Raw genomic sequence first — 10,642 nt, forward strand, 5'->3', positions numbered from 1 at the left:
TGCTGGGGTGCAGCTGGGGCTGGGGAGGAGCAGGGCTCCTCAGCCCTGCCCAATCAATGCATCTTTCATTGACCTCTTCCTGGGTTGCAGGTATGTCAGCCCTGGCAATGCAGCATGTCCCAGGGGCTGCCAGGCTTTGTCCAGGATGCAGCCCTCACTGCCCAGCACATAGGCTGCACCCTGAGACAGCACCTGTTACCTTCAGTGGTGCTCAGGCTTTTCTCCGGACTGAAGTCGGTTCCTTATTCCCGGTCCCTTTTTCAAAGCTTGTCTTTACACAGTTAAACTTTGGGAGCAATAATCTACTTCAGCCTCACTGCTGTGACCCTGTTAGCTCTGCACTTTGGGCGGCACACTCCCAGGCACTGGTACAGGCTGGGGACCGACTGGCTAAGCAGCAGCTCTATGTAAAAGGACCTGGGGGTGACAGTGGGCAATAAGTTGAATATGAGCCAGCAGTGTGCCCTTGTTGCCAAGAAGGCTAATGGCATACAAGGCTGCGTTAGTAGAAGCGTCAGCAGAGCAAAAGAAGTGATTTCCCCCCCCTCTATTCAGCACTAGCAAGGCCACATCTGGAGTCCTATGTCCAATTTTGCGCCCCCCACTGCAGAGAGGATGTGGACACATTGGTGAGAAATCCAGTGGAAGGCAACAAAAATGGTTTGGATCTGGGACATATGACTTATGAGGAGAGGCTGAAGGAACTGGGCTTATTTAGTCTGCAGAAGAGAAGACCGAGGAGGGATTTAATAGCAGCCTTCAGCTACCTGAAGGGGCTTCCAAAGAGGATGGAGCTGGACGGTTCTCAGTGGTGGCAGATGACAGAGCAAGGAGCGATGGGCCCAAGTTGCAGCAAGGGAAATTTAGGTTAGATTTTAGAAAAACAATTCTCACTAGGAGGGTAGTAAACCACTGGAACAGCTCCCCAGGGAGGTGCTGGAATCTCCGTCCTTGAAGGTTTTTAAGACCCGAGTAGACAAAGCTTTGGCTGGGATGAGCTAGGTGGGGCTGGTTCTGCTTTGAGCAGGGGGTTGGACTAGATGTGACCTTTTGAAGTCCCTTCCAACCTGAATTTTCTGTGGTTCTATGATTCTAACAAAACTCCGTCTTTCAGGACCCTTCTTCCCCTACCTATGCCAAAAGGAAGGGAAGGGGGTTGTGACCTCTGGATTTCTTCTCCAGTTCTTTGTGGGTGAAGCTGCCTCTTTTCATTTGAAAATCCATGATTTAAAGGGTTGTGGTTTTCAAAAGGTGAAGTGCTTTTTGATACTGTTTCACTGATAAACACCATCACAGGTGAAGTCCAGTAACACGACCATACAAAAAGGGCTGAGCAGACTGCGCAGAAAATTAAGAGCCACTCTTTGAGATGTGCAATTGCTGCTGTTGTTACTGTCTGATTATACAACCAGTTTAGTTGTGCAGATTAAAGATATGTAACTAGGTCACATCCCATTACATAATAGGGACGAAATTGCATTTAAATACAGTTTTAGGTTTACAAAATTATTTTCACTGGCAGGCAAGGGTGAAAGCAGCCAAACCAGAAACTCTGTGGGAGTTTAGAGTTTTAAATGCTCAACAGATGAAGGCTTTGCCTCCAATGAAGATTTGCTGAAAATTGACTGCTGCTTCAGATATGTCACTAGTGCAAAATGGAAATCCTAGTCCAGGCAGGATGGCAGCATTCTTACCATTTTAACATGTCCAGATTTGGTGGGCCAGATTAGATGTTAGTCCTGACTTGTCACTGGCATTTTTACTATAATCGTGCTAACACTGCTGGAATTTCAATAATGCTAGGGCAACACTGTGAGATTTTCAGAAAAAAATATGAGTGCAGCGGAAGTCTTACTTGAAGGTATTGAGAAATCCAGGTGGGTCTTTTTTTAAATGCAGGCAACTGCAGATTACGTGCAAGCACATGCAATTTTGTAACTGCAAGTACAAAACATGTTTGGATTCGTAAATGGTAATTATATACACGGATAGATATTTGTGGATAAAAATACCTGCCTGCTGGTGTTTTATCGCTTTAGGGACAGTGAAAGAATCACAACATTGGCCATTCTGTAAAAAAAAAAAATGAGAATACTGCAACATTTAGATGTTTCCAAGCTACGTCTGCTGATGACTTCCCTAGAAGGAGCCAGGTGGATTATCATAATTTATTGAAATCCATTTTCAGAATCAATATTGCAGCTGTCTCAATGATCAAGAGCATCCTTATTCGTCTCAAATAGTCACCCTGACTGTTAAAAAGTTGCCATGTTTGCATTTCTTAACTAATAACTGTCAATTTAAGGCACTCTTCTGCTCCTGTAGTTCCGTAGCAAGCTGTCGCTGGGGCCTGTCTAACAGCTGCTGTGCCTTATTCTAATTTCTGTTTATGTGCAGTATATGTGAAGGGGTCATAGCCTACAGTAGAAGACAAGGGCACATAATCCAAATGCTTTTCAGCTTGCTCAGAACTTTACGAAAGTGCTGTCTTCAGGTGTGCACTTTCTTTGCCCTAGCCCCTGTGCAGTTCAGAGCACAATGCCAGGGGTCTGTTGCTGTGTGTAAGATGAGGCCGGCACCAAAGGAAAGGGGAGTTGGGATTCTCAACCCCTTCACTGAGCCAAGCCTTCAGTGAGCATCTTTGGAAACAGATTTAAGGCATGATCCACTGGGTATAAAGTGTCAAATATTCAGCACTATAGCCTTGCTGCTTCTTGAACTCAGCAAGGTTGTGTGCATAGCTAATAGCTATATGTATTTCTCCCAGCCATTGGGGATGCTGTGAGCTTGCTCAGCTGGGTGGTTGCTCTGCTTTCTCTGTCTGTCTGCTCTCACCTGGCAAGTGATAGGGAGAGGAGGTGTTGGAAAGAATGAGGGATGCTTCCCCCCGTAACCGTCCCCACAGCCTCTAGACTCCCACCGCTCCCGCCCTGCACAGGTCTCACTGCCTTATAACCATCCAAAGCCCCCTGTTCTCATTCTACAAGCAAAAAAAAAAATCCAGCAGCTTTTCTGAGTTTCTCTTTCATCCAGGAAGCTTTATTAAGACTATGCATTAAGACTATTAGTGTGAACAATTATTTACAAGAGACAGCCCAGGTCACACAGACACTTTACACCTTCCGTCCTTGACATGAAAATGCAAAGTCTGTGTTACAACAGACCCCTTTCCACTGACAGCAAACATGCCTATATGATTTCATGGTGCAGGACACGCAGGGGAAGTCGCAGCTTCAAGCTCTCACGGGGTGACACAGAGGTAGGTCTCTCCCCAACAGAGCTGCATACATTCCTTGTTTCCATCCCTCTGTCTGTCTCTTCCCACGTGGGCTTCTCCTTGTTAGCTCTAGCCTGCTGTTTTCATCACTATAATAGCAGTCTTGCGATGGGCAGCTGTTGGGAAGCTGTGACACACCCTGGAAAGAGACTGGAGTTAGATCAGGTGTGGGCAAAATGCGGCCCGGGGGCTGGATGTGGCCCGCCAGGCCATTCTATCCGGCCCGCGAGGCTCCTCAAAAATTTAGAAAATTAATACATAAGCCAAACTAGAGTGCCTCTGACTGGGCCTTTCCTTAGCAAGGACCTTGGTGTGCTGGGTTACAGTCTGGAAGGAAGGATTTAGCCCTTAAGCAGCCTTCCTCTAGCAAGAATGGAGCAGGCCATTCTGATCATTTCTTCCCCTTGTACCGAATGCGAATATCTCCCCACTCTGATGATACCATTTCAGCACACCTCTTCCCGCACAAAAAGGGCCACGTGCAATGACCCAGTCACCAATCTCAGATAATTCACCAAGTCATTTAGTGTTAGCAACTCCACCTGTGTTTTCCTAATCCCTTGCGATCGCTCCTTTATGAAATCATAAACCCGAGGCAAGCAGATATTCAGTCCTACCTGCTGCAGGGTCTGAGCAGAGAGGTCTATTCCTCGGAAGCCGACTTGGAAGGCTTCGACACCTGGATGATCTCCACGGACGTGAACCCCTTGGTGGCGGAGATGCGGTGCCTTGTGCGCAGTTTATTTAGAGCAGTCTCGGCCATCCCAGCCCTTTCCTCTGCATCGTCCAGCTCATGCACGGTCTTTCTGTACTTGGCCAAGCTCTGGTTAGCTTGCTCCTCCTGGGCACACGAGAACATTTGACTTTTGACAACAACTCTTTGCATTGGATAATGCTAGCACAGCTCTATCTAACTATATTCCTTCAATATAGGCAGTCAGAGGAAGAGCACAGTAAAATGTTGGACCTATAATATCTTTTACACACACATATGTTGGAGGTTATTTCTGAGGGCAGAGCTGAGGGGACAACATGCATTGATCTGAGTTTTTGCAAAGGGCAACCCCTATTTTCAGGGCAGTTTTATAGCTGTTGGTTCATTGGTGCCTGTATTGTCAACAGAAACAGGAGCTTATTAAAGCCGTGTGACTAGAGATGCCACAGCTTGTGACCGAATATATACTTGAGGCACTGTCTATTGTAAAGATGTGGCCTTCCACTTGCATGCATCGCATAGTATTGTGCGTCTGAAACTGGGGAGAGTTAAAGTCCGGGGTACGTACAGCCTCGTCGATTTGCCTCTTGTACGTCTTCAGTTTGTTCTGCAGCTTCTCCACCAGCTCCTGCATGCGCTGGTTGGTTTTGTGGTCCTCATCTGTTTGGAAGACCAGCTCCTTCAGACGGCGTTCATTTTTGTGCAGAATTTTCACCGTCTCCACGTGGCGCTTCTGTTCAGAGTCTAGCTCTGTTTCCAGTTCCTTAATCTGTAAAGGAGGAGGAAATCCAGGAGAACAAATGAGTCTTGATGGGCTGCAGAATGGTGGCTCTAGAGATCTTATGATCACAGGCAAAGTCTGACCCAGGAGCAGGAGATCCTCATACCTTATGCTTCAATTGCAATAGGCATGGGGGAAAAGAAAGAAAAGGATAAGACTATCACTGGGGCCAGTAGGGGCTTGTAGATTGTCCATCAATGGGAGACAATCAAAGGAGGGTTAATTGTGCTGTGTCTTACTGTCATGCCTGGGGGTAATTAGGATCCAGCCAGACACTGTGTTTGACACAATGAGGCAGAGCTGAACTTCTTTAACACGGCTATGGATCCTATCTACCATATTCCTTTAATATGATGTGCTTTTTAAAGCAAAATGTTTCTTCTAAGCTGGCCTGTGTCTTAATTTGAGTAAAAAAGAAAGTCAAAAGCTGTTATCTCCCCCATACCTCTTATCTGCACCGTAGATGTGTCTTTATTTGATTTTTTTTTTCTTAAATTGAGAGTCAGACAATTTGGGGGCAACTTGTATTCAGAGGAATATGAAGTCCAGAATATCTGTTTCTATCTCTAATTCGTGTCGCAGTATCAGGGATACAGGGAACCTTTAAGGAAAACACTCCTTTTCTTTCCAGCTATTTCTCTTGAACACTGATGCTAAGGTCAGGGGAAAGGGTTAGACAGCTGTGCTGGAAGAACTTTATTTCAGTGGACTTGTACATTTGTTTCTTACCCGTGTCTCAAGTTTCATGATAGTTCGTTTTCCTCCTTTCAGGGCCAACTGCTCAGCCTCTTCCATCTTGACTTGCAGGTCTTTTATCGTGATTTCACAGTTCTTTTTGATCTTTTCCAGGTGCATGCTGTGATCCTGCTCCTGACGCAGCTCTTCTGCCATACGGGAAGCCTAAGAGGACAGTAAGAAATTGGCTGTCAGCACAGACTATTCATACTAAGCCCTGGAAGTTAAGCTATAGAGCCCTGATGGCATATGAGAAAAAGTACAGATTCTGTACATCTGTTCTTTGTGGCACAGCTTGGCTTTCTAAAGGCCTGATCCAAAGAAATGGAAATAATCTGGTTTACTTTCTGGCCTTGGGATCAGGCCTGAAGGCAGGTGTTTTTGTGCTTGCTGATTGTACTATAAGTGTGTAAGGTGTTTCCCCAGTCTGTGATTAAGTCAGTCATTTCTGGCTTCAGTGACACTCCTTTTGCCTAGAGACATTCCAAACTTTATGCCTTCTATCCCCCCTGGAGAGAAGGTAAATCCGAACATACCATAGATTTCAGGTGAAGATATTGTAAGAATAAGCAGTAACTGAAGGCACAAGGGAGACAAACAAAGTTCAACCTCTTCAGGCAGAAATGCTGTGCATTAAATCTCCGGCTATTGATGTGATAGTTGCCTGCTCAACACTCTTCTGTTCTCCTTGCTGATTATGAAGGGGGTTAACTGGGTAGAGGGAAGTGGGCCCTGTATTTCCTCAGAAGCATGATAGATATTATGAAATGGGCTTCAGGATTCAGCATTTCAGTTGTACGTGCTGCCGCTAGTGAAAAGCTAAACGTCTCGTGACTTGGGGAGGAAGGGAAAGGAAAGAAGGGTACAATGAAGGGGAAATGGAAGTAGTCTTTAGGTGCTATCAGCGGTGCAAAAGATCTCTCTGTTAAGACTGGATTCCCTCTGTTTTATTTCCCAACTCAAATTAACGTGGCTGTATTGATGCACAAATGAGGTGATACGCACGCTGCTCTTGAGGGGTGCAAAACGCTATGGAAGTGCTACGGTTTATGACGACAAACTGCAGAATTAAGCGGTGGGTGCGAGAATGTGATACATATCCCGTCGGCTTCCCGGTTTCATCATTAAGGACAGGGGTGGAACTTACATCAGACATGGCCTTCTTCGCTCTCTCGTCCGCTGCCCGGTACTCGCTGATGATCTCCTCGTGTTCATTTGTGATGCGCAGGAGGTCAGACTCCAGTTTGCGCTTTATCACCAACAGGCTTTGGTTCTGGAAAGGGAAGAAAAGACTCAGGAACCCAGCAAACCCCAGCTCCTCTCCTAGAAGCCCTTGTACTTGGCCTTGAAGCAGATGATTTGCATTTTGATTTGCACAGAGAATTTGCTTTCTTTTCTATTAGGCAGTTATATGTTGTTAAAGGGAGTGCGCTTTATCCAGGGTTTAATGTCACTGACCTTACCCCAGGTACGTAGCTGGCCTTCCAGGCTGAGTTATTTGTATATCAGAATGCTTTTGTCTATTAGTGTCTTGAGTTGTGGTTCAGCTTCATTGAATTTGTGTGCATAGATGAGTGTGTATTATTATTTCAAAACTAGGTTGCAGAAGAATCCACTGGCCAAAGTTCTGGCTGAGGATCCCTTCTGGTAGGCAGTCTACAGATATACAAAAGACATAGCCCCTGCCCCAGAGAGCTTCTAGCATATAGTTATTTGGTCTTCATGGGACATCTGAATCCCTTTAGGTGATTTAATTCTCACTGTCTGCTATCATTTACTTTAGGATTAGGTAATATCATGTTTTGGGTTTTTTTATAAACAGCCCAAATACTAAGATCTCTACAGTTAAAAATATCCCTATGAAAAGAAACGCATTGTATAGATTTGCAGGTTCTTCATTCACACATCAGTGTCAGGTTTGTGTGTCAATGTGCCGCACAGGGCGATACATGTTCTGCGTGGTATTGGTTTGATAGGATAAGCAACCAGGAAAAGAAAACATAGCATGGAAACAGCAGCTTAGCTGCCAGAAATGTAGTCTTTCGTCATCACTCAGTTACAAGTGTATGAGCTGTATTTTTATTATCTGAATAAAAATAGCATTATAACTCAATTTCGATGAACAGTGTCCCATTATAATCTCAATACAGATATACTTCTCTTCTTGTCAGCCATCCTTTCTAGCCATTTATATTTTATACCTTCTCCCTCTTTGGGAATCCTTAACATGCTTAAGTCCGTCTTTTATGGAAAAGGCCTATCAAGTATAATGAAGAATGATAAACCATCTATAGAACTGTTAAGCCAGTCCACAAATGTTACAACAGGGATATCATTTCCCATTAGATTCTATAGGAGGATCCCACTTCTAGTCACATGGATCTCGCCCTCTGTTAAAGCCCATGAATGAAATGTGGTGACATGGAAGCGGTAACAAATCACCCATTGAATTGAATGGAACCAGCTCTTCACTCTGTAATTGTTAGGGTGGGATTTTCAGAAGTGCCCAGAATAGTCCTCACTGTGCTCGTGCTTTAGGTGCCAGACATGTTATCATGGTGTCTTGGTGGGACCAGAGCTGGGCCAATACTAAGTGCTTTAGAAAATTCCTCCCTTGATTTGAAACCTGCCTAACTTGAGTCCCTCCTAAATTCGATAGGCCTTTTTCCATGAATCCTAATGTCTATTTATCCTTTATGGGCCAAGTCCTGCCATCTTTGCAGATGACTGCTGGCAAATTGCCAGATTTTTATTCCCGATTTCAGAATATTCTCTCACTGCCTAGTAGCTTTTTCTCAACCCCAGCCCTTCTTTGGATACATTAGCATCAGAAGCAGACCCGCCTGCATGGGGGCCTGTGCAAACAGGTGGGCTTTTGCTTTTACCTGGACACTGAATTCATTGTGCCTCTCCGTGATCTCAATCAGCTCCTGCTCCAGGAGCTTGCGAGACCGCTCGCTGCCCTCCAGGCCAGACCGCACTTCTTCCAGCTCTGTCTGTAGCAGGCTGAGGCGGCGCTCCTGGAGGTTGTACTGTTCGCGGAGCTCCTCGTGCTGGCGGGCATCCTCATCCATCTGAATCTGAAGATCCTGCAGGCAAAAGAAGGAGCAGTGTGAATAACAAGAGCTCGGAAGAAGCCTCGAGGCGTTGCAGGGCTTGTTAGGCAGCTCTGCTTTCTTTTAAAGAAAGGGATTCAAAATCAATGTGCCTGATGCTCATCTCACTTATGGTTGCTTTAGAGCAGCACAGATCCACTGACTTCAGCGGAGTTACTGAAGTCAACAGTATCCATTAATCCATCAACAATTTGGCCTGCAAATATATAAAAAAACCCAACCCTTCTCTGTGGTACCCAAATAAGGGAGAGTCTCACAAGTCACATTCTCAGCTCCAATTACCCCAATTATGCACAAGTTGAGATTTTGGCATTTAAAACAGAAAATTTAAGAAAATGGAAATAAATGTAAAAGATTTATTTCTTTTCTGCCCTTCTCACATCCTTTGCATTCTTTGCAATTCCCTGTACTTGGACAATGAAAATAGATGGGCAAGTTTCACTTTTCAGTCCCTTTCCAGGCTGTTTCACTTCCAGGGTCTCTCACACTGCACTGTTTGGGCTGAATGCACTGCAGGGGAAGGTCTGTTAAAAAATGTTTGCATTGTAGGGTGTTGTTTAAAATCAGGCCCTTTGATTACAAAACCTAAATTGAGAGGCAAATTTGACCTGACATTGTCTCCTTGCATCATCTCTTTCTTAGATGCATAGGTCACCAGATGGAGTTGGATACAGCTTTCCCTGCAGGGTTCTGCATCCACCTCTCCAATTTACCTTGATCTGCTGCTGCAGTTTTTTCAGGGTCTTGACAAGCTCACTGTTGTTCCTGTTGGCGTGATCCAGCTGGATTTCCATTTCGTTCAGATCTGTCTCCATCTTCTTCTTGAGCCGGAGAGCTTCAGCACGCCCCTTAGCTTCTGTTTCCAGACTTGCCTGTAGGGACTCAATCGCACGCTGGTGATTTTTCCTGCAGAGACCAATGAAGCATAAGTCGCTACATTCTGGTACGCTGAGTCGGATCCAGCCTTTGGCAGTAGGTGGATAATGTCAAGCAATTAGTCCCAAAATAGTAAAAAGGGAACATTCAGGGAACTGTTCAAAATTGGGCTCCTAGATCTTTTCTCCACACTGTTCTCAAAGGCCTCCATTAGAGTCCATTAAGCTAATAAGCAGAAGCTTGAATTGGACCAAAGCCTTTCCGCTTTGCCACTTAAGCACTGCAGATCAACATATAGGAAGTTTAAAGTGCCCTAGGTTCATATGCATCCAATATCCAGTCTCCAACAGTGACCGCTGGCTAGCTGTTTCAGAGAAAGATGCAAAAACCATAGTACAGGTAACTGTGGAATAATCTGTCCCTTTTATTAGGTTTCATCCTGGAACCACCTAATTGCTAGAGAGTAGCTTAACCCTTGGTGGACAACTCCGCTGTTATGGTAAGCAGGAAACATATTATCAGCCAGATATTGCTTTTACAAAGCACAACATCTGGCACTTTGCTTACCCCCCAAAGGTAGAGCCAAGAATTTTATTTGACCCAGGGTCTCTTGAAATCACCTGTTTCTTTACAAAAGATAATCTAGTAATACATCAGCTATGTCAGATCCCATCCAACAGATCAGCTGAGCAAACACAGACTTGGATGCAAGACTATTCATTCCCCTTCTGCCACAGCACTGCTTATTATGTCCAAAGCCCCCAAGTACGTATGGGTGAGCACGTCAACAGTTTCATACCGCGTAGCTTCAAATTCTTCTTCCTTCTCATGGATCCTTCTGTCGATATCAGCTTTCACCTGCGCCAGTTCAAGCTGAATGCGGACCAGTTTGCTCTCTTCAACCTGTCAGCAGATGTACAAGAGGTATGAAAGAACGGCTCTTAAGAGGTAAAATATAAGCAAGTCATTCCCTGGAAAAAGGCCAGCAGATATGCTGGTTGCACACCGGGCCCCGACAGGCAGCTGTCACAACTATACAGTTGTTACCTCCAGGGAAGACTCTGCTTCTTCGAGCGCCACCTGCAGTTCATCCTTCTCAATCTCCAGCTTCTTCTTTATCTTCTGCAGCTCATGCACGCTCT

General features: G+C 45.1%; 1 protein-coding gene across 2 annotated transcripts in view; it reads right to left on the reverse strand.

Annotated features, from left to right (window-relative positions):
- Positions 1–3,013: 3,013 nt before the first annotated feature.
- LOC102386258 (myosin-16) overlaps positions 3,014–10,642 on the reverse strand; it is a 43,639-nt gene continuing 36,010 nt past the window's right edge. The window contains exons 37-45 of one of the 2 annotated variants that reach the window (XM_025204566.1): positions 10,548–10,642; positions 10,300–10,403; positions 9,338–9,530; positions 8,394–8,597; positions 6,656–6,781; positions 5,503–5,673; positions 4,561–4,761; positions 3,895–4,118; positions 3,014–3,416 (exon numbers count right to left, since the gene is read on the reverse strand). In XM_025204566.1, coding sequence (XP_025060351.1) covers positions 3,921–4,118; positions 4,561–4,761; positions 5,503–5,673; positions 6,656–6,781; positions 8,394–8,597; positions 9,338–9,530; positions 10,300–10,403; positions 10,548–10,642 — 1,292 coding nt within the window. In that variant the 3' untranslated portion in view covers positions 3,014–3,416; positions 3,895–3,920. Of the gene's footprint in view, positions 3,428–3,894; positions 4,119–4,560; positions 4,762–5,502; positions 5,674–6,655; positions 6,782–8,393; positions 8,598–9,337; positions 9,531–10,299; positions 10,404–10,547 lie in introns of both variants that reach the window. The other variant, XM_025204567.1, reaches the window with a different exon arrangement.

Source organism: Alligator sinensis, unplaced genomic scaffold, assembly GCF_000455745.1.
Source record: "Alligator sinensis unplaced genomic scaffold, ASM45574v1 scaffold402_1, whole genome shotgun sequence".
NCBI classification, from domain to species: Eukaryota; Metazoa; Chordata; order Crocodylia; family Alligatoridae; genus Alligator; species Alligator sinensis.